The sequence below is a fragment of the Gymnoscopelus braueri genome (genome assembly GCF_963280865.1).
Source record: "Gymnoscopelus braueri genome assembly, chromosome: 18".
Taxonomy (NCBI): Eukaryota; Metazoa; Chordata; class Actinopteri; order Myctophiformes; family Myctophidae; genus Gymnoscopelus; species Gymnoscopelus braueri.
The window spans coordinates 50,735,901-50,757,997 of NC_137618.1; the positions used below are offsets into that span (position 1 = coordinate 50,735,901).

Here is a 22,097-nt window from a genome sequence, read left to right on the forward strand (position 1 = left end):
CAGAAAGACAGAATAAAAAGAAACTTCTTACCCAACAGCGGCCAACCACTGTGCACACAGTCCAGTCTGGTGACACCTCCACAGATAAGAAAATTAAAACCTCAAATTCGGAACCCACCAACAAAACTCATCCTGATGTACTAAACCAACTAAAAGAAATGCGTTCTGACATGGCATTATTGAAAAACATAGGCGCTGAAGTTGCATAAATCAAAGAGTCAATCCGCCAGCCTAACCCAGCACAAGCACAGTATTTGGCCTCCCCCGTAGCGCAGGAATGCATTCCCCCTCCCCAGTTTCAGTATCCCCCACAACGCTATTGGCCTACCCCAGGACGAAGAGAAGAGAGAGCTCAGTATCAGCAAAGGTTCTTGCCACAGCAATATCAGACCCCGAATCGGGCCCGTCAGAACAAATGTATTGGCTGCCAGGAAAGTGGAAATGAATATTGCACCCACTGCTACAGATGTGGTAGTAGTGAACATTTCGCCGCAGGCTGCAGGGTGAGAGGAACCAGACAAAACAAAGAGGGTCCTTTAAATGGGTAGGGGTTACCCCAACGGGACTGGGAGTAACTGGCAATAATATAATGTCCCAACAACATTGCTCAAACTGTGGAGCCCCTGGGAAAGACCAAAGATTTATGAGGTGTGCATCATGTAAAAATGACACTTACTGTTCAAAAACCTGTCAAGTTGAGCATTGGCCAAGACATAGAAAACGGTGCAACCAGCACGCTCACCCAAAAGTAAATGCTGCCTACACAGAGAAAGTGGACAGCCGTCCTCGTCTTGTTAGTCTGGTTGGAAAACGCTGTATAGTTGAATGTTACATACAAGGCCATAAAACCAGAGCATTATGGGATACAGGCTCCCAAGTTTGTATTGTCGATGAAAAGTGGAAAAGCAGATATTTGCCCCATGAAAGATTAAGAGATGTGTCTGAACTACTTGACGCCCCTGGTGATTTGAAGATCACAGCTGCTAATGGAGAGAGCATTCCGTATAAGGGTTTCATTGAGGTCATTTTTGGATTAGCCGCAGAGGGAACTGACCCCACAGAACTTGTTGTCCCCATGCTAGTTATGAAAAGCGGATGTCTTTCACAGCCCATCCTAGGCTTTAATGTCATTGAACAAATAATAAAAACTAGTGCTACAGAACAACTTGATACTATGAAAAGAGAACATTTGCATGAGACATTGAGAGCGGCTTTCCCAAGTCTTGAGAGAGAAAATGTCACAGCATTCATTGATCTGGTGACTGCAGAACAGTCATGTGACTATGTTGTGAGGACAATAAAAGAGAAAGTAACTGTCACAAAACGCACCTCTGTTCAGATTGATTGTAAAGCACAGACATAGCCATTGAAGAAATTTACCACACTTGTATTTGAGCCTGACATAAATCCTCAGTGGGCTGAAGGCCTAGAGTTTTGTGAGACTTTGGTAACCCTCAGAAGTGGTGTTCCACCTTACATTGTTCTTGATGTTCAAAACCCCACTGATCATGATATTGAATTGTCTGGAAGAACTGTTGTGGGCACCTTACAGCAGGTTCAGGCTGTTTATCCAGCTACTGTTTTAGAGAAACCCAAACGCCAACCGCCAGTATCAGTGAGTCAAGTGAATGCAGAGGGTGAGCCAGTTACTGACACTCAATGGAGTCCACCAATTGACCTCAGCCACCTCCAGCCAGCATGAACGAGAAATAATACAGAATATGCTTCATGAAGAACGCTCCTCTTTCTCTGAATCAGATGATGACATTGGATGTATCGGGAAATTGCAGTTGAGCATATCATTGAAAGATATGGAGCCTGTAGCGCGTACTTACCTGTCAGTGCCAAAGCCGTTATATAAAGAGATGAAAGACTACCTGCGCAATCTGATTGCACAAGGATGGGTGAAGAAATCCAACTCACCCTATGCCTCACCGATTGTCTGTGTAAGAAAAAAAGATGGAAGCCTACGCCTTTGCATAGATTACAGAGAATTAAACAAAAAGACCCACCCTGATAGACAACCAATTCCACGAGTGCAGGACATCCTTGACAGTCTTGGAGGTAACTCGTAGTTTTCATTACTAGACCAAGGAAAGGCCTACCATCAGGGCTTTGTGGATGAAGACAGTAGGCCGTTGACTGCATTTGTGACTCCATGGGGTCTGTACGAATGGATAAGGATCCCATTCGGGTTGATGAATGCACCGGCAGTGTTTCAGCGCTGTATGGAGGAGTGTTTGGAAGACGTGCGTGACAACATCTGCATCCCCTATCTGGATGACACACTCGTGTACAGCCAGTCATTTGAGGATCATGTAAATCATGTCAGAAGAGTGCTTCGGCTGTTGAGGAAGTATGGGATCAAACTAAAACCCAGCAAGTGTGTGTTGTTTAAACGAGAGGTCCGCTATCTGGGAAGAGTTGTTTCAGCCGGAGGTAGTAAGGTCGATCCAGCTGACACCATTGCTGTAAGAGCCTTGAAAGATAAGAGACCGAGTAACGTAGGAGAATTACGAACTGTCATGGGCCTACTAAGCTACTACAGACAATACGTAAAGGACTTTTCCCGTATCGCTGGGCCACTTTATGACTTGCTGAAAGCAACAGAAGACAACAATAAGCCGCAATTTAGGACAAACACAAGGCGGGTTCCAAGGAAGAGTAAAGGAGTACCATCAAGCAAACCAATTGTCTGGACTAAAGAACATCAAGCCATATTGGAACGGCTAATCGCTTGTCTGGTTGAGCCACCAGTCCTCGCTTTCCCAGACTTCTCACAGCCATTTGTCCTCCATACCGATGCGTCAAATAAAGGCCTCGGGGCAGTTCTATACCAACAACAAGATGGTAAACTCTGTGTTATAGCTTACGGCTCCCGAACACTGAACACTGCTGAACGGAATTATCATTTACACTCAGGAAAGTTAGAATTCCTTGCCTTGAAGTGGGCAATCACTGAAAAATTTAGAGATTACCTGTATTACGCGCCAACTTTCACTGTGTTCACTGATAATAATCCACTCACTTATGTCCTGTCAAGTGCCAAGCTCAATGCAACGGGATATAGATGGGTAGCAGAGCTCGCTGACTTCCATTTTACCATCCGATATCGTCCAGGGAAAGAAAATGTGGATGCCGACAGTCTGTCGAGAATGCCTGTGAATATGGAGAAGGTGATGGAACAATGTACGGAAGACAAGTGTTGACATCAGATTGTGTGGCTGCAACAAACCAAGCTGTTGAGATTCAAGACTCCAACTCACCGTGGGTCTGCCCGATACTTACCGATCTCCAATGTACAGCACTGAGTGAAGATACGCAAAAAACATTCTCAATTAAAAACATTCAGCAAGCGCAACAAGATGATGAGAGTATTGGTCCAATAATGCAGTGCAAATTGAGGAACAGCAAGCCACCAGGACATGCCCTCAGTAAGCCAAGCAAGTGTCTACTGGGTGAATGGGAAAGACTTCATATTGATGACAATGGCATTCTCCGCAGGAAAACATCAAACAAAACACAGCTTGTACTACCTGAGAGATATAAGGCCTCAGTACTGAAAGAGTTACACGATGAGATGGGCCACCAAGGCATTGATCGAACAACATCACTGATCAGAGACAGATTCTTTTGGCCCTACATGCAAAAAGAAATTGAACATTATGTGGCTAGAACTTGTATGTGCCTGAAACAAAAGAGACCATGCAGAGAAACACGGGCACCCCTTATCAATATTGTCACCTCGCAGCCATTTGAACTTGTGTCGATAGATTTCCTCCACTTGGACAAATGTAAAGGCGGTTATGAATATATATTGGTGATTGTTGATCACTTTACTCGTTTTGCACAGGCTTATGCCACCACCAACAAGTCTGCCAAAACATTTGCTGATCGAATATTCAACGATTATGCCCTTAAGTATGGGATGCCGGCACGCATACATCATGATCGAGGTGGCGAATTTGAGAATCAGCTCTTCGCCCAGCTGAAAAAGAACTGTGGCGTAGCAGGATCGCAAACGACACCCTATCACCCGCAGGGAAACGGGCAAGTCGAACGCTTTAACCGAACATTGCTGCAAATGCTAAAGACACTTACCGATAAGCAGAAGACAAACTGGAAAGAATCCCTGAACAAGTTAATCTATGCATATAATTGCACACGGTGCGAGGTCACAGGTTTCTCCCCTTTTTACCTTCTATTCGGAAGGTCCCCAAGGTTACCCATTGACCTCCTGTTTGGTCTTACCTCTGAGACAGGAAAAGCAGACCATCGAACATACATGGAGAAATGGAAAAGAGAAATGCAGGAAGCATATGAAATAGTGCAGGAGAATGCAAAGACGTCAACAGACAGAAGTAAAAAACACTATGACGAAAAAGTGAGAAGCTCATTGTTGCATCCCGGTGATCGTGTCCTGGTCAGAAATATGACACCAAGAGGAGGCACTGGAAAGCTTCGCAATCATTGGGAAGAGCACATCCATGTTGTGATCCGCCAGGTTGGAAATGACATCCCAGTCTACGAAGTCAAACCTGAGCAGGGAAAAGGAAGATTGAGAGTCTTTCATCGCAACGTGTTGTTACAATGTGATCACTTACCGTTGGAAGTCCAGCCAAAGGCAGCACCTAAGGAAAAGGACAGAAAGACAAAAACAGTCGCAGAAAATGTAAGCCAGGAAGAGGAATGTGACGAAGATGAATGGGGGTATTACTGATCGGCTCAGTATTACTGAGCCGATGGTGCAGCCTCAAGTGCCCGATGCAGAAAGGGTTATGGAGCATGTCGACAGTGACACCCAAGAGGACATTGACCAGGGGACACCTGTTTTGAATGCTGACGAGCCAATGGTTGGAGAAAGACCTGTATCGAACACAGATGAGTCTGAGACACAGGTGCTGTTGGAAGATGAAAATCAGAATGATGATGTACAACCAGTTGAACAAGCCCAGTATGAAAACCCCATAGCCCCATGTCCAAGTTCAAGCGAAGATGAGGGAGAACAAGTACATGACAGGCCAAGGAGAGAAAGACAAGCCCCTAGAATCTTTACATATGACCAACTTGGTACCCCAGCATGCTATAGTGCAGCACATGCCAATGAAGTGTTTTATCAGTATCAGCCCCAAGTTCAACCCATGGCAATATGGCCGAACCCATTCAAGATGTACCAACCCTTCTTATGCAGGGATACTAGACCTAAACTAGGTTTTGGACCGTTCCATACAAATGAAGATGTGATGTCGGGACGACATCTAATATTGCAGGGGAGTGTGTGATAGTGATATAATAGTGATCCAGTGTGATCCAGTCAAGACAATTAATTAAAGAAGTTAAGTATACATTTAAAAGCAAATAAATCTTGCTGAAACCGTTTTGTGACTTTAAAAGAATGTAAACAAGTCATGTGAAAGTGATTAAAAAGTTGGTGAACAGAGATAAAAGAGATCACTGAATCTGTTATCTACTAGTTTCTACTAGTTCACAGTTATGGTGTCGGTAATCGATTGGTCACGTCTGCAGAGGGAGCAGGGTTTCTGTGGGATTGTGGGCCTGTTGCTTCATTCTCAATGCTGCTGACAGAGAAGAAACACTGTGTCTGCATTTTTACTGAGATTTCCCCTGTTTCAGGTACAAAACGGGCATTTCTGCTCATGAATGTTTGAAAGTGTTATCATGATGTTTTGTTTATGGTTTGAGTAACTTTGTGACCGAATATTGAGTGTTTTAAAAGTATTAGTTTAATGGATTGGATTATGCATTGATTCACTGCAGAATACAGCAGGTGGCCATGATTGCACAATAGAGCAGGTAGCCATGATACATGCAGTGTATAAGGTTGCTAATGTGTGTGTGTGGGTAACTTTCATGCATTTATGTTCATTCTCCAAGAGAATAAAGCACCAAGCAGTATTATAGAGTCAAGAGAAAATGATTGTTTGTGTTTACAGTGGTTTTGCACTTTAATATGATTTAAGTTCATGATTATTGAAAAAGATATATATTTACCTCTATATTTACCTGTTGAGTTTGACCTGTTGAAAAAGAAAAGATAAATGGGAATACATACCTGAATATTTGCCTGACTGAGTGTAACCTGTGAAAAGAAGATAAATGTTATTATCTTTATCAGTGTACCTACCTGTGAAAAGAAAAGTGTTAAGTTGAAAAAAGGAACATTATTGTGACTATGTAAATATTTCTGAACTAAATTGACAGTAAAGATTCTCAATGCTGCTGACAGAGAAGAAACACTGTGTCTGCATTCTTACTGAGATTTCCCCTGTTTCAGGGTTTAACACATGAATGTCATGTTAAGACCTGCATGTATGTCATGTTAAGACCTGCATGAATGTCATGTCTTTAACATACTAGAGGATCACTGGGTCTGGTCTTTAAGATACTTAGAGGATCAATGTCCATGGGCATAACATCAGAAAGAGATCATCTGACCTCGTTCCCCAAACATGGGGAAAAATGCTCTCTATTATGCTGCCACCAAAACGTGGTAATGCCTTAGCAAAAGCCATTAAAGATCTCGACTCCGTACCCAAACTAAAACTATCCTAAAATAATCACTGACCCTAAAATACAATTGGTGTTAGTTTAACAAGTTTGAACACCTTGGTAGTAGCATCCTCTGTCCCACCTCCCCTCCCCAAACCCCACCCTTCCTTCCTCTGTAAATATAATGGATGGATGCAGTGGTGTGTTCTACCGTGGTACACTGTATACGCCGTATGGCCTGCAGATTTTTTTCGTCGCCACCGTATACATTCAAAAACATTTCGAAACGGCGTATCTGATACGTTGATACGCATCTGATACGATGCACCCAGGAGTGGCTGGGCTGGGGGGCGCAGCAATACAAACAGCAAGAATGTGGTCTGACCGTCTAGTCTAACTCTGAGGTGAAGGCTTATCTTGTGTGTGGCTATTGTTCTTGGGGTGATAATTAATGGCTACTGGCGAAGGAATTCACACATTTCAACGACCTGCCATTCACTTCATTGAACGTAGGTCACTGAATTGAGTACTTCATTAGTATTTAAATTGCACGTCATAGCACAGCAAAATCTTGAATCTTCAATACAGTTTAAGTTAATACTATTCTATAATAGATACAGGGAAGGCTCGCTGTTAACACTGATATTATATCTGATAAGCCTAACCAGCATTTATTTATAACAATCCTTGCACTTCTATGGTAATATATATTTTTTTAAATGCATCCAAGGCTAAAAGCAGCTCTGAAGTGGTTGAGTTACAGGGTGATTAACATTAGAAACAGTAGAAAATCAGTACAAAGCATATTGTAAGTGTACTCAGTGTTACTGTGAAACTGGGCCTGAGTGGGCCTGGCCGAGTTTGTGCGAGCAGAAACGAGCGCGCAGCGCGAGCAATTTTTTTACATTAATTAATTATACGCGCATGCGTGCCGTGCGTGTGGGAGGAACTTAGGGGGAATTGTTATAGTATACCCTCCAAAAAAATCTAGAACACACCACTGGATGGATGGATGGTTGGATGATTAATGGTTGTGTCGTTGCTTCCAGTTGGATGCAGAGGACAGTGGCAGCTTCCTGTTGTTCGGGGCGGTGTTCGAGGCCAGCTTGATTGACAGGAAGATTGGAGACAAGCCAATCAGCTTTGAGTTCTCTATGGGTGAGCGCACCGAGCAGCAAACATAAGGGGTGGGGACCCATTTTGGGCCCTGGAGACGTTTTTACCCGTCCTACACATTTACCCCTAAAAGATCTTCAGAATAGATAGAAAATAAATAGAAATAAATAGATACTAATTTGAATATTTATTCTACTTTTTCTTCTTTTGGTGCTTTTTTCCCCCTTTTTCTCCCCAATTGAGTCGTTATGCCAATTCATTCCTCCCCACACACATGTCTGTGTTGTCACTGCTGCTGTATCCTACTGACTCACCTGCCAGTGAGGAGCCCCCACCGGGAGGACGTAGGGTTTCGTCCTTCTCCCGCCCAGCACCCCCTGCTGACAGGCTCCGCCCCCAGCCCGTAGAAGTTTGTGTAGTGACAATTATCCATCAATTATCAGCTAAATGACCTCATATATCATCAAGATCAGTTTAACCAATTTAACGGGGTATACATCGGCTATAAAAAAAAAAATTAAGAACATTTCGGAATCATTTTAACAACAATTTTGTATGAGGGGTCCCTGGTACAAATATTGTCAGATGAGGTTCTGTGGCAAAATATCAATCTCTGCAGGTATCTATGGTAACGTTCATATGGCTCCTCCCCTCTCTGCAGGTATCCGCGGTAACATTATGTTGGCTCCTCCTCTCTCTGCAGGTATCTACGGTAACTTTCATATGGCTCCTCCCCTCTCTGCAGGTATCTATGGTAACGTCCTGGAGTCTTCCGGTTCTCCCGGCAGCACGTCATCTTCTTCTCCTACTTCCTCCTCGGCCTCCTCGCCGCTCCTGGCCCGCCGGGTGGGGGGTCATGAATCCGGAAGCCTCGCCTCCCAGTCCACCACGCCCGCTGAGAAGCCTGTCCTCGCTGACGGAAACAGGTAACGCTGGACCTACTTTATCATTAATTTACCATAATGCCTATCATGGTAACTGAAAAAAGACTTTAAACGAGTGCATTTATGACAATGATTACTAAGGTAATAAAATGAAAGTATAGTCTGCTCAAATAACCTTTGAGTTTAATGGCATGAATAGTCTTTTGCTACCAGCAGGAAGAGAATTAGTGCCTCCTTCCTGTCCGGAGTTCACTCACATGAAAGTTCTAAAGCCAAATGCTATTGTGTGTGCGTGTGCGTGTGCGTGTGCGTGTGCGTGTGCGTGTGCGTGTGCATGTGCGTGTGCGTATGTGTGTGTGCGTGTAGGTTCTACATGTACCTGCCTCTGGAGAACCAGAAGCCTTGCATCCATGTGTTGAGTCACTGGGAGGATAAAACCTACAGACTGTATCACTCTAACATACTGGAGAACACAGCCGTTATGTTTGTATGTACACACACACACACACACACACACACACACACACACACACACACACACACACACACACACTCTAACATACTGGAGAACACAGCCGTTATGTTTGTATGTACACACGCACGCACGCACGCACGCACGCACGCACGCACGCACGCACGCACTGTATCACTTTAACATACTGAAGAACACAGCCGTTATGTTTGTATGTACACACACACGTGCGCGCGCACGCACACAGGGGCGTTACTACCGTGACGCAGACAACGCAGTTGCTTTGGGGCCCAGAGTCATTTGGGGCCCACCCGTGCCATTGGTAAAATGAAAAAAAAAATACATACAGAGATGCAATGACAGTTGAGTTGACCTGCGGGCAACAGCTCTAGTGGAGAGGCTAATAATGTGGAGGAAGTCAGAGAGGTGAGGATACCTATCAATACCTATCAAATACATATCATTTTGGGGGTCCTTCTCAAAACGTTTGAGAACCATTGATTTAGAAGCTTTTGTAAAATGGGCATCAGGTACAGTGTTGCATTGCTGAATTGGAATGTGGTTGCACTGTATTTTAATGACGTGGCTTAACACCTACACTACAGGTCACACAATGGACAATTGATATGCATCTAGGCTCATTCCTATGTTAATTCGCCTGGTGTGAGTCGGGAGCCTTTGTAAAATTTGTTGAGGTGTGAATTTAAAGTTGTTTTAAATCTATGCGTGTGCCTGCCCATGCTCCTGGTCAATTAGGTTCCTGCACGACGTGCAAGGCCGTCCCATGAGCAATGCAAGCCTGCTCAGGTATTAATGGGTTGAACTGATTGTGATGCTGTCTTAACTGTCTTAAAAAAAAAGTCACGTGACTCCGTAGTTTAAGCTTATTGGCACCTCCCACTGTTTGTCCAGAGCTGTCAATCAAACTGTCCATGTTGTGTCCGGTCCAGGAAGAGGGCGTGGCCAAAGCGGCGGAACTCAACAAGAAATCTGACCCGGGGGCGGAGCCTCACCTCCGCGCCGTGCTGCAAGACTTCTGTTTGGATGCCAGGTATTCACAGCAGCCAATCAGAGCAAAGCAATTATGATGATGGCAGGTATTCACGGCAGCCAATCAGAGCAGAGCAATTATGATGATGCCAGGTATTCACAGCAGCCAATCAGAGCAGTGCAATTATGATAAGGATAAGGATAATTCCTTTTAACAGGACGTTCATGAAAGTCCTTGCGGGCTTGTTTCCAATGAGGGCCTGTGAGCAATTAGGGGTTAAGAGTCTTGCTCAGGGACAAATTTCATTTCATCGACACATATGCTGGCGTGGCCTGGAATCGTACCTGGGGCAACCAGGGCCTCTGGCTCCCTAGGCGGGCTCACTAACCACTCAGCTATGGCCGCCCCAGGTATGCCAGGTATTCAGAGCAGCGCAATAATGATGATGGCAGGTGAGGGGTAGGAAGCTAGTAGATCGATTGATTTTTGCTACTCTGTACAGAGAGACCTCTGTACAGTGGTCTCTCTGTACAGTGGTCTGTACAGTGGTCTCTCTGTACAGAGAGACCACTGTACAAAGAGACCTCTGTAGTCTTAGTTTGAGTCGTCATAGCTTAGTTTTCATTTAGTTTTTATCTAGTTTTCTTCAGTAAAAAAAAAGAGTCGACCAACATTTTCCGTCGTAGTTTCAGTTGACGAAATTAACACTGTTTGGCATACCGTGTGTGTGTCTGTGTGTGTGTGTGTGTGTGTGTGTGTGTGTGTGTGTGTGTGTGTGTGTGTGTGTGTGTGTGTGTGTGTGTGTGTGTGTGTGTGTGTGTGTGTGTGTGTGTGTGTGTGTGTGTGTGTGTGTGTGTGTGTGTGTGTGTGTGCGCGCGCGTGCGTGCGTGCGTGTGTTATAGGGGCTTCATAGCGTCAGCAGAGGCTAAGCTGAAGGCGGAGGTGAAGAAGAATCGTCTGACCCAACTGGACAGGAGGCGTCTGACCATGTGTAAACAAGAACTGGTAGGACCACACACACACACACACACACACACACACACACGTATGTTTGGGATAATCGATGGTCATCAACCAAGAGAGTTACTAATGGAAAATTATATTATTGAGCATTGGAACACTCATTTTATAAAATTTTTAATATGTCCATAATGATTTCACGTACTATATTCAGAATCTCAGTTTATCCGTTTTTAGAACATCTCATGGGGACAGAGCATATAGTTCAAATCTAATATAATAATACAATATAATATAATATAAGGGACAGAGCCCACTATGTCTCGTCCGTCAGACTGCAGATGGACCCTTCAGATATCTTCCCAAATCTCGCGAGAGTGTGTTGCTTGGATAGAGAAAAGTCGATAACAAAGTTGATTTTCTCCTAATTTGTGTCTCTAAAAAAAGCCATTTTAGTATGAAAATCTTGTACATATTGTGTGTCTTGTGACGATCTGGTCCAATATTTAGTTCAGTGACCATGGAGTTAAAGAATGGTTCAGAAGCTGTGTTTACGTTCACTCTTCCATTGGAATCAATAGACTCCAACCTGCTTCCTGTGTCCTAAAAAGGCGTCCACCTACGTCACGCAGAAGCGGGAAGTAAACCGGAGATTGTGACTCTTGTTATTTCCGTCTTGGAAGTAGAGGTACTTCCAGGAAGTCTTCCAGGAAGTAGAGGTACTTCCAGGAAGTAGAGGTACTATTTGCCTGGGACCCAAACTAGTGAAAATAGCAGATAAAGGCTCAAAGCGCGTTGTGAGCTTGTAGATCTGCTATTTTCACTACTTCTTAAACGTTATTTATTTTTTTATTCATGGAAATTATTAGATTTATTTTAATTAATTCATGAAATACTTTTGAAAACATTTTGAATAGTTTTTAATTGATGAAAAGTTTTACTTTTTATGTTGATTTAATTTTATATAGAAATAATATTAATTTTTCATTGTAGGAAACAGAAAACTAAACAAAGGGACATTTAGTCACGACCTATAAAAAATATGTCCGGGACCCAAACATGGGTTCCGACCCACAGTTTGGGAAACGGTGCTCTAGATATATTATAACTCTGTCTGTCTGTCTGTCTGTCTCTCTGTCTGTCTTTCTGTCTGTCTGTCTGTCTGTCTGTCTGTTGTAGGAGGGTATGATCTCTGAGGGGCGGTCCTTGTCTGAGAGGAAGTTGAAAGCGGGCGGGATCAAAGAGCTGCTAAAAGACACCAGCAGACTCACGCAGAAACTGCGTTTCCTAGTGGACGAGGTGAGAATGACACCCTTCTAAATAACACACAAACCCTTCAAAATAAAACACACTAACCCTTCACAATAAAAGACGTAAAACCCTGAAAGGAAACATTAACCAAGGTTATTGTATGTTTTGTAGTATTGTAGAATGTTTTTATCATTGTGAGCATGTGATGATCTACAAGCTCACATGCATTGTGAGCTTGTGTAGATCATCACATGCTCGCAATGCATGTGATGATCTACAAGCTCACAATGCATGTGATGATTTTCAAGCTCACAATGCATGTGATGATCTACAAGCTCACAATGCATGTGATGATCTACACTACAGTAATCTATGACCTAACCCCCCCCTCTCCAACCCCCACAGCCACAACACACGGTGCCTGATGTGTTTGTGTGGTTGCTAAGCAACAACAAGCGCGTGGCGTACGCGCGGGTTCCAGCCAGAGACCTTCTGTACTGCAGCAAGCCAGAGGGGAGGGGCCAAGAGGGGAAGGGCCTGATGAGGGGCCGAGAGTGTGGGAAGATACTCACTCTGTTCCTTAAGGTGAGTTACCACACACACACACACACACACACACACACACACACACACACACACACACACACACACACACACACACACACACACACACACACACACACACACACACACATAAAAACATAACGTTAAACTCACCAGAATGAAAATGACGGGAACACATTCTTGCATGTTCAGGAACATTGTTAAAAGTGTAGTCATGTTCAGGAACATTGTTAAACGTGTGGTCATGTTCAGGAACATTGTTAAAAGTGTAGTCATGTTCAGGAACATTGTTAAACATGTAGTCATGTTCAGGAACATTGTTAAACATGTAGTCATGTTCAGGAACATTGTTAAACGTGTAGTCATGTTCAGGAACATTGTTAAACGTGTAGTCATGTTCAGGAACATTGTTAAAAGTGTAGTCATGTTCAGGAACATTGTTAAACGTGTAGTCATGTTCAGGAACATTGTTAAACGTGTTGTCATGTTCAGGAACATTGTTAAACGTGTAGTCATGTTCAGGAACATTGTTAAACGTGTAGTCATGTTCAGGAACATTGTTAAAAGTGTTGTCATGTTCAGGAACATTGTTAAACGTGTAGTCATGTTCAGCAACATTATTAAACGTGTAGTCGGCTCAACGTACAGCAGACAACCAGTCATGCATCGTCTCTTTGTTACGTCGGAGACCTGGCTGGCTTCAAGTTAGTCCGTTGTCCATATGATATATGATACATACGATACGATATGGTAAATGTGTGTGCGCATGTGTGTAGCCCCCAGGTAAACGAGTGTCCGGTTGGATGGTCAGCTGTAAGTTGGACGTTTACCTGTGGCTGGGAACCTGCGCAGACTCCGCCCACATGTTGGATGACCTGCCCGCTGGTTTCACGCCGGCCTACCGGGGCGCTGCTGAGCCAGGCAGCCCTCCTACACACCTGCTACACACAGGTACACACCATAGTACACACCATACCACCCAAGCCTTTTACCAGCAGAAAGACTATTGTTCAATCTGTAATAATGTCTGTATTTGACTATGGGGATATACTGTATATGCATGCTTCACTCTCCACACTGAAGCTTCTGGAAGCAGTCTACCACAGTGCTTTGCGTTTTATTACTGGCGATGATTATCTCACCCATCACTGTGTTTTATTTGATAAAGTGGGTTGGCCATCTCTCGCAATGCGTTGAGAGCAACAATGTATTATATTTATTCATAGGGCCTTGTGTGGTAAACTTCCTCTATACCTATCCTCTCTTTTGGAACCAAAGGTTACTGGATATTCAACACGTTCACAAACACACATTAGATATACCAGTCCACATAAGAGCAGTGAACAAGGAAAAACTGCTTTCGTGTATTATGCTCCACACAAATGGAACAAACTTCAGGAATTTGGTAATTTTAGGGGCAAGGCCACTTGGCCAAAGGCCAAATGCCAGGGCAGGAAGGCCATCAAATAAAACAAGAGTTTAGTCCATTGAAAGAATTAATTGAATTTAAGGGTTAAGGATGATTTTAAATGTAATATGTAGACTTAAAAAAAAAACTGTCCACAGTGTCTGTGTGAGATGCACCCCTCCGGAAGTCTTGCAAGCCGAGATTTCGCCCGTGATCAACATGTAGGCACTAGGGCGGCCCATTTGGGACAAAAACACTGTTGCAAGGTTTCTGTCATAAGGAAAGTCAGATTATGAACAAAAAACGATATATATAATTGCGATTTAAATAGCTTAATTAGCTGCGATGGACATTTATGAAAGTTTTCTACTGTACCACTCGTCCTAGGACATAATAATATCATATACAAGGTAAGAAAAACGTGATCCGGAATTCTTCTTTAAGAATTCAGAATCTCAACAAAAGACACTGGTGTGACAAGAAAGAGACACTGGTGTCTACATGACAAGAAAGAGACACTGGTGTCTATATGACAAGAAAGAGACACTGGTGTCTACATGACAAGAAAGAGACACTGGTGTCTACATGACAAGAAAGAGACACTGGTGTCTACATGACAAGAAAGAGAAACTGGTGTCTACATGACAAGAAAGAGACACTGGTGTCTACATGACAAGAAGAGACACTGGTGTCTACATGACAAGAAAGATACACTGGTGTGTACATGAAAAGAAAGAGACACTGGTGTCTACATGACAAGAAAGAGACACTGGTGTCTACATGACAAGAAAGAGACACTGGTGTCTACATGACAAGAAGAGACACTGGTGTCTACATGACAAGAAAGAGACACTGGTGTGTACATGAAAAGAAAGAGACACTGGTGTCTACATGACAAGAAGAGATACTGGTGTCTACATGACAAGAAGAGACACTGGTGTCTACATGACAAGAAAGAGACACTGGTGTCTACATGACAAGAAAGAGACACTGGTGTCTACATGACAAGAAGAGACACTGGTGTCTACATGACAAGAAAGAGACACTGGTGTCTACATGACAAGAAAGAGACACTGGTGTCTTCATGACAAGAAGAGACAAAGTGGTTCAGACATATAGTATAAATACATTTACATTTGGAACCCCCTACTGGAATTGTTGAAGGGAACGATAAGGAATGAACCGTTAAAGAGGGAATCATAGTAATGATTACTATCACAATATGCTGTTTAACACTGTTACTGAACAAACACTCTATAGTTATGATTACTATCACAATATAGATCTATTTAACACTGTTACTGAACAAACACTCTATAGTAATGATTACTATCACAATATAGAGCTATTTAACACTTATTTTAACCAAATAAACTCACTAACCCTACCTGTTATGGCCTGGTTCCAGAGAAGCGCTGGTACCAGTTGAGGTGTCACATGTACCAGGCCCGGGGGCTCATGGCTGCAGACAGCTCAGGACTGTCGGACCCGTTTGCCAGGGTGTCATTTCTGTCCCACAGCCAGACCACCAATGTAAGGACCTTTGACCTTCTCATTCATAAAAATGCATAATTATACACATGACCATCGGTGGTGGAAAGTAACTAAGTACATTTACTCAAGTGCTGTACTTAAGTACAGGTTTGAGGTATTTTTTAACTTCACTGGAGTACTTCTTACTCCACTACATCTCAGAGGCAAATATTGTACTTTTTACTCACAATTGTTTTTACTACAATTATTTGACAACTTTAGTTACTAAGTTACTTTGTAGATTTTTATTATTATTACAAAACATACTTTAACCACTTCAGCCCTGTACTGCATATCGTCGCTGTCTGGCAGAAACCAGCTAACTCCATTTTTCAGTTTTTAATTATTTTTTTTCACCCTTTACGTCTGTGTGTTGGTTAGACAATCAAACCAACCAATGAAAAGTATTAAAAAGCGCTTCTGACAAAACCTCCTAACTCCATTGGATCCTCAAACTGTCAATCAAACCAGCTACTGTAACTCCGCCCCCTCTCCCCTGCATGGCACAGAGCTGACTCAGAGCGGAGGAAAGCAAACTTTACCAATGCAGGGTTTTCCCCCCGTAGTCTGTTAAATAGTCTGTTAAAGGTGACTATGCAGTTTACCTGTTTATCAAACTTAGCATTGACGCTAATGTTATGAAAACAATTAATTCTATTTCTAAAATCTATGTAGTGTTTTCTGAGGAGAGCAATGTGACAAGAAGAAATGAGTTCATATAGCATTTCTCCTCTTAGTTCTGCAACTCAGTGAAACCCTCTTTGCAGAAGTTATTGTAATATTTAATGTCCTGCTTATTATTGTAGTCCTATATAAGCATGTCATGAAGTATCAGGGCATTAATTCACGCGTTGTGATGCATTGTGAGCTTAGAGATCCATTGTCAGCTGTTCAACTCCACTTGAGCTGGATTTGGGTAAAGTGGTGATAATATAATGACACATGCTGACAGTATATAAAGTCACAATACCAACTTTGATGAGGCAGTAACAGCTTTGTTTTAAAAATATAAGGTCTTCTTCATTCCTGAATTTTTTGAATTTTTGTTTTCATTTCCTGAAAAATTAACATTTCGGAGTTAGCTGGTTTCTGCCCGACAGCCGAGATATACTTCTGAGCTTGTAGATCGGCTATTTTCAAAAGTATTTTTTATACATTTAGACATTTGAAACGTTGTGAAATGGGTCATTCTGCATATTGAGTACTTTTACTTTTGGTCCTTTAAAGAAGTAGTTCACCCCAAAAACTACTTGTTTTCTATCAATTACAATTACACCCCATGAAGCCTTGAATTCATGGAGATTTATTTTGTTTGTGTTTCATTCCTGAGACAATAATGATAATTATATACAATAATAATACTATATATAATAATAACTATATGTAAAAACAAAAGAATCAACTTAGAATGTTATTTTGGGACAAGCAAAGATGGCCATCTATTAGTAGAAGGAGGAAGATTGATGACTCAGTGGACATTGATGTAGAAGTATTGTTTAATAGGATGGTGAAAGCCAGAATAATGATTGATTTACATTTTTACAAAGCAATGCAGGATTTTGATGAATTGGGTATGATTTGGACCTATGGTGATGTGTTGTGTTCTGAAATAGATGGTCATCTTATTTTCTCACTGGAAATAGAGTAATCTATTATTTTTGTATTTATTGGAACATTTATTTTTAAAGATGGTTTGATCTTTTTGTAAAACGATTGTTGAGAGATTGTTAAAATAAAGATTTGGTAAAAACACATTTGTACTCTCCCCCTCTCGCTCGCTCTCTCTCTCTCTCTCTCTCTCTCTCTCTCTCTCGCTCTCGCTCTCTCTCTCTCTCTCTCTCTCTCTCTCTCTCTCTCTCTCTCTCTCTCTCTCTCTCTCTTCTCAGATCATCAGTCAGACTCTTAGTCCAACATGGAACCAGTGTTTGGTGATGGACAGGCTGCTTCTGACAGGAAGTCCCGCCCACCTGAAGGAAGAACCTCCCCGTATCGTCATAGAGGTGTATGATGATGACGCTCTGGTGATTATTAATAATTATATTATTACATTGTAGAGGTTTTATTAGAGTCTCCTCCGGGCCGAAGGCCCGTCTGTCCGTCTGTCTGTCTGTCTGTCTCAATGTCACTAAAACTAAGACCTCTAATGATGTCGTGTATGAGAGGCAGTAAACTGCGGGCTACCAGGCCTAGCTGGTTGTTATAAAGTAGAGGAGAAGAAGAGACGTCTGGCGACCAGGTTTCCAAAATCATTCAGTGGTTTATTCAGCATTCAAGTACAACAGCATAGCAGGAGAACCAGGAGCCCTCTCCTCCACGCAGCCCTTCGGCTGGTGGGAGTGTGACCAGTCCTGAGTTACATTTTCATATCACCTTTTAAACTATAGGTTCACATTACAATGCAGGCGGGTGTGGGTCAGAGAATCCCCCCACCTGTTGATCAACTTCTTTGATCAGTGTCGCTATCTGATTCGCAACTGTATGCCAGGAAGCCTGGGTGTGAAGACAATGTCCAGACCTGCTGTCGTCAGGTTTATCAATGGAGATGTAAATCACACTTCACAGCTATGCAGAGTGTCCCTGATTTTTATGCAAACACTATTTCTTCTTACTTAGTCAAATAACTTCTATCATTTATATCTGTTTTTTTGACTTGCATACTGTTATAAAATATAGCAAATAAGGGCCATATACAACATTCCCCCCACGAAAGACTTTAACGACTTTCACAACAACGTATATTAATCAAAACAGTTTGCAAGAAAAAACATCAAAAAATAACATTCTTCCAAAAAAACATCATCAACTCTTACTTACGACCCCCCAAGACCAATGACTGGAACTCAAGCAGAACAAAAGACATTCAGTAAGATTAAACACAAACAACACATCGAACATAACAACTTAGATACAGGCATCCAGAGACGTGCAAAGGGATTTGGAGAGGCAGGGGCTGGAATTTCAAAAGGGCACCTATTGCTGGCGCCGGCCGAAAGTTTTTTTTTTTTTACATTTCTATCCAATCCAATCCACTTTATTTGTATAGCACATTTCACAACCAGGGTTAAGGGTTTACAAAGTGCTGTACAGAAAATCATGCAAAATACAAGCTAAAATATGCTAAAAACACAGAAAACACCAGCAAAACACACAGAAAACAAATAAGACATAGACCACAGAAAACTCTCAAGCGGGGTTAAAATGCCAAGGTGTAAAGGTGTGTCTTAAGCCGAGATTTAAAAGTCTCACTGGTGGGGGCCCTTTTACCCAGATTTCTACCCAGATTTAGAGGAACATCTCATTTTAAATTAACACTATGAATCGAGGGTTATACTGAAAAAATTACTCCACAAACATGAACAATATTCACACAAAAGTTACTGTCACTGATGATCTTATATGAGCAATTCAGCATATTACTCTACAACAGTGGGACACAACCTTCTTGCCCTGATCACATTGACAAAAAAACTATCTTTGCCAGAACAGCCACAACAACCACCCAGCCTGCCCTAACAATCCAGTATAGCCTTAAATTACTGGTTAACAAAGTAAAATCTCTCGTAGATGTATTTTATCGATTTTGAAATCCTTTATCTCTACGAGAGTCTTATCTAACCCCCCCCCCCCCCAGATTGCCCTGGATGTCAGCTCCAAAGCCCGTACTTCTCCAAACATGTACAAATGCTAAATATAAGGTGCTTACCCACTTGCCCCCATGTTAACTCGGTGTCCGGGTTCTTTGTGTAGTGTATTAGTCCATATTTTTCAACAAAGAAGTGCAAGCGGGTAAGCACCTTATATTTAGCATTTGTACATGTTTGGAGAAGTACGGTCTTTGGAGCTGACATTCCACAGCAATCTGGGGCGGTGGTAGGTAGATAAGACTCTCGTAGAGATAAAACATGTTAAAATCGATAAAATACATCTACGAGATTTTTTATCTAAGGCTATATTAGATATAGAGCGAGAGGAAATTATTTTTAGGTATAATTATTTTTCGTCCACCTACTGTATCTGTCTCAAATTAAGACGGATCACTGATTGTCTGCACTTCTCTGTGTGCGTCTGCTCTCGTTGAATGGACAATGGACATGTGAGTGTGTGCGCCCGGCAGGGTTATAGGTTTTGATTGGACATATACTTCGTTGCGTGCTGTATCGCGTACCGGAAAATAGCCGATCTACAAGCTCACAATACGTCGCGCTGGGATGCGTTGTGAGCTTGTATAGATTGGCTATAATTCTGTGCGTGACACAGCGCTCAATTAGGTATACTCAAGCTTTACTGGAGATGCGGCGTTTAGAGAGTAAGAAAGGGGCAATTCTCTTAGCCTTGAATGCTGCCTTCGAGTAGGGCATTTGCGTTTTTTTCACCATTTATTTTTCACCATAATAAATGCTGCATTCATGGTCTGGAGAGGGAACCTTTTTTACCAACGGGTAAAAGGGCAGGGGCTCAAGCCCCCTTTCATGTCTATGTGTGCACGTGCATGCAGGCATCGAGATTACACAGTAAAGTCATAGGGTGATTTACATTCAATTTCAAAATAAAAATAGACAAACTGCACAAAATCAAGCAAGAATATCAGTATTTAGTAACGGATCGACTAACATCTGTCGCGTGTGTCATGGGTCACATGACTTTCGACTGACACAGAAGGCAAAGACTGGGACTATATTATTGCGGTCGCGTTTCCTTTTCTGTTGATAACATGTTTCACTTCCTCATATGCTTGCATGAGCTGCTGCTGTTCGGCCACAGAGAAAAACGCTGCTCGAGTTTTGTTCCCCGCTGCCATGATTGGTCAAGTTCAAGGAATCTGCGCTCGAGTTCATGGTCTTTTATAGAAATACGTCGCTGGCGAATCGCCGCCCATTCAGCCTGGCTTCATTATCCTGGCTGGACACAGCCTGGCTTGACATAGCCTAGCTCGACAAAGTTGCTCCTTTTCAGCCTGGCTTGGCGTCTGAGGAACGGAATAAACGAGGCTTTTCGGACCCGACTTTGTCAAGCGTGGATTTGGCTTAAGGCCAGGCTTTTTTAATTCACCTTTTGAGGAACAGGCCCCAGGTCTCTCTGTTAACCTTAAACTCTAGGATAAAATGTTACACAGCCACCCATGAATATTTTGGTATGAACGAATGTCTCCTTTACCTAGAAAGGGATCATAACAAGCGTCCACCCTAATACGATAGAAGCTGAAAGAATACAGTTGAATTATACACTCACTAAACAATAACACCCCCCTCCAGATCAATGTCCCCCCCGCCGAGCCACCAAATGTATAACCAAAGACAACATAACGCTTTTCTAAGCTTACACTGTACCATTTAATTACATATGATAACTACCAACTGAAGTGCCCACATTGATAACAGAAGGCAGTGTACCCTCAATGAAATAATAAAACACAAAGTAAACTCACATTAAATACCAGAGACCAGAAAGTGAAACAACATCCTCATTTAACACTGTCACTCACGGCAGCCAAAACGCTCCGCAGCTTAAATCACTTTATCACCAAAAATACAACCTCTCGTCCTGCATGTAAAGAGTTCCCATCCGATAATGTTGTTCCTGTAGTCTCTATCCCAATGTCCACGCACCTCAGCAGAAAAGCCGAGCGCAGGTCCAGATGGTATCTTTGTCTTCCAGCCAAAAGATAGCCTCTTCTCACCAACTCATCCCCCCACGGAGAACTTCGACATCGCAAGTCCTCCGCTCCGCCGTCTACACAGCCAAGCGCTCCGCTAGCGACCATGAGAAGATTAGTTGTGTAGCCATCTGAGATCTGGTCGGAGGTCGTCGTGCAGTCAGTCATCACAGAGTTGCCACCGCGAGGTCCTCCATCGTAGGTCGCGCTGACGTCTCCATGGCATGCTCCTGTGGCGGCCCTCCTCGTCGTAGGAAGACACACACAGATCCGATCCAAATGTCCTCACAGCCGGGCCCGCACGGCTACCCCAAAATACACAGGTTCTTTAATCGAAGCGCAAGGATGCACAACAATATCAGCTGGCTCGCCATTTATGTTGTAATTGAGGCAGTAAACTGCGGGCTACCAGGCCTAGCTGGTTGTTATAAAGTAGAGGAGAAGAAGAGACGTCCGGCGACCAGGTTTCCAAAATCATTCAGTGGTTTATTCAGCATTCAAGTACAACAGCATAGCAGGAGAACCAGGAGCCCTCTCCTCCACGCAGCCCTTCGGCTGGTGGGAGTGTGACCAGTCCTGAGTTACATTTTCATATCACCTTTTAAACTATAGGTTCACATTACAATACAGGCGGGTGTGGGTCAGAGAATCCCCCCACCTGTTGATCAACTTCTTTGATCAGTGTCGCTATCTGATTAGCAACTGTATGCCAGGAAGCCTGGGTGTGAAGACAATGTCCAGACCTGCTGTCGTCA

At 42.9% G+C, this 22,097-nt stretch overlaps 1 protein-coding gene across 1 annotated transcript in view; it reads left to right on the plus strand.

Moving 5' to 3' along the window:
- Positions 1 to 22,097, plus strand: part of fer1l6 (fer-1 like family member 6) — a 93,685-nt gene that overhangs the window by 34,716 nt on the left and 36,872 nt on the right. The window contains 10 exon segments of the mRNA XM_080456464.1: positions 7,560 to 7,668; positions 8,372 to 8,552; positions 8,877 to 8,997; positions 9,933 to 10,033; positions 10,876 to 10,978; positions 12,113 to 12,232; positions 12,590 to 12,769; positions 13,525 to 13,699; positions 15,565 to 15,689; positions 17,576 to 17,710. Of these exon segments, the coding sequence (XP_080312590.1) occupies positions 7,560 to 7,668; positions 8,372 to 8,552; positions 8,877 to 8,997; positions 9,933 to 10,033; positions 10,876 to 10,978; positions 12,113 to 12,232; positions 12,590 to 12,769; positions 13,525 to 13,699; positions 15,565 to 15,689; positions 17,576 to 17,710 (1,350 nt within the window).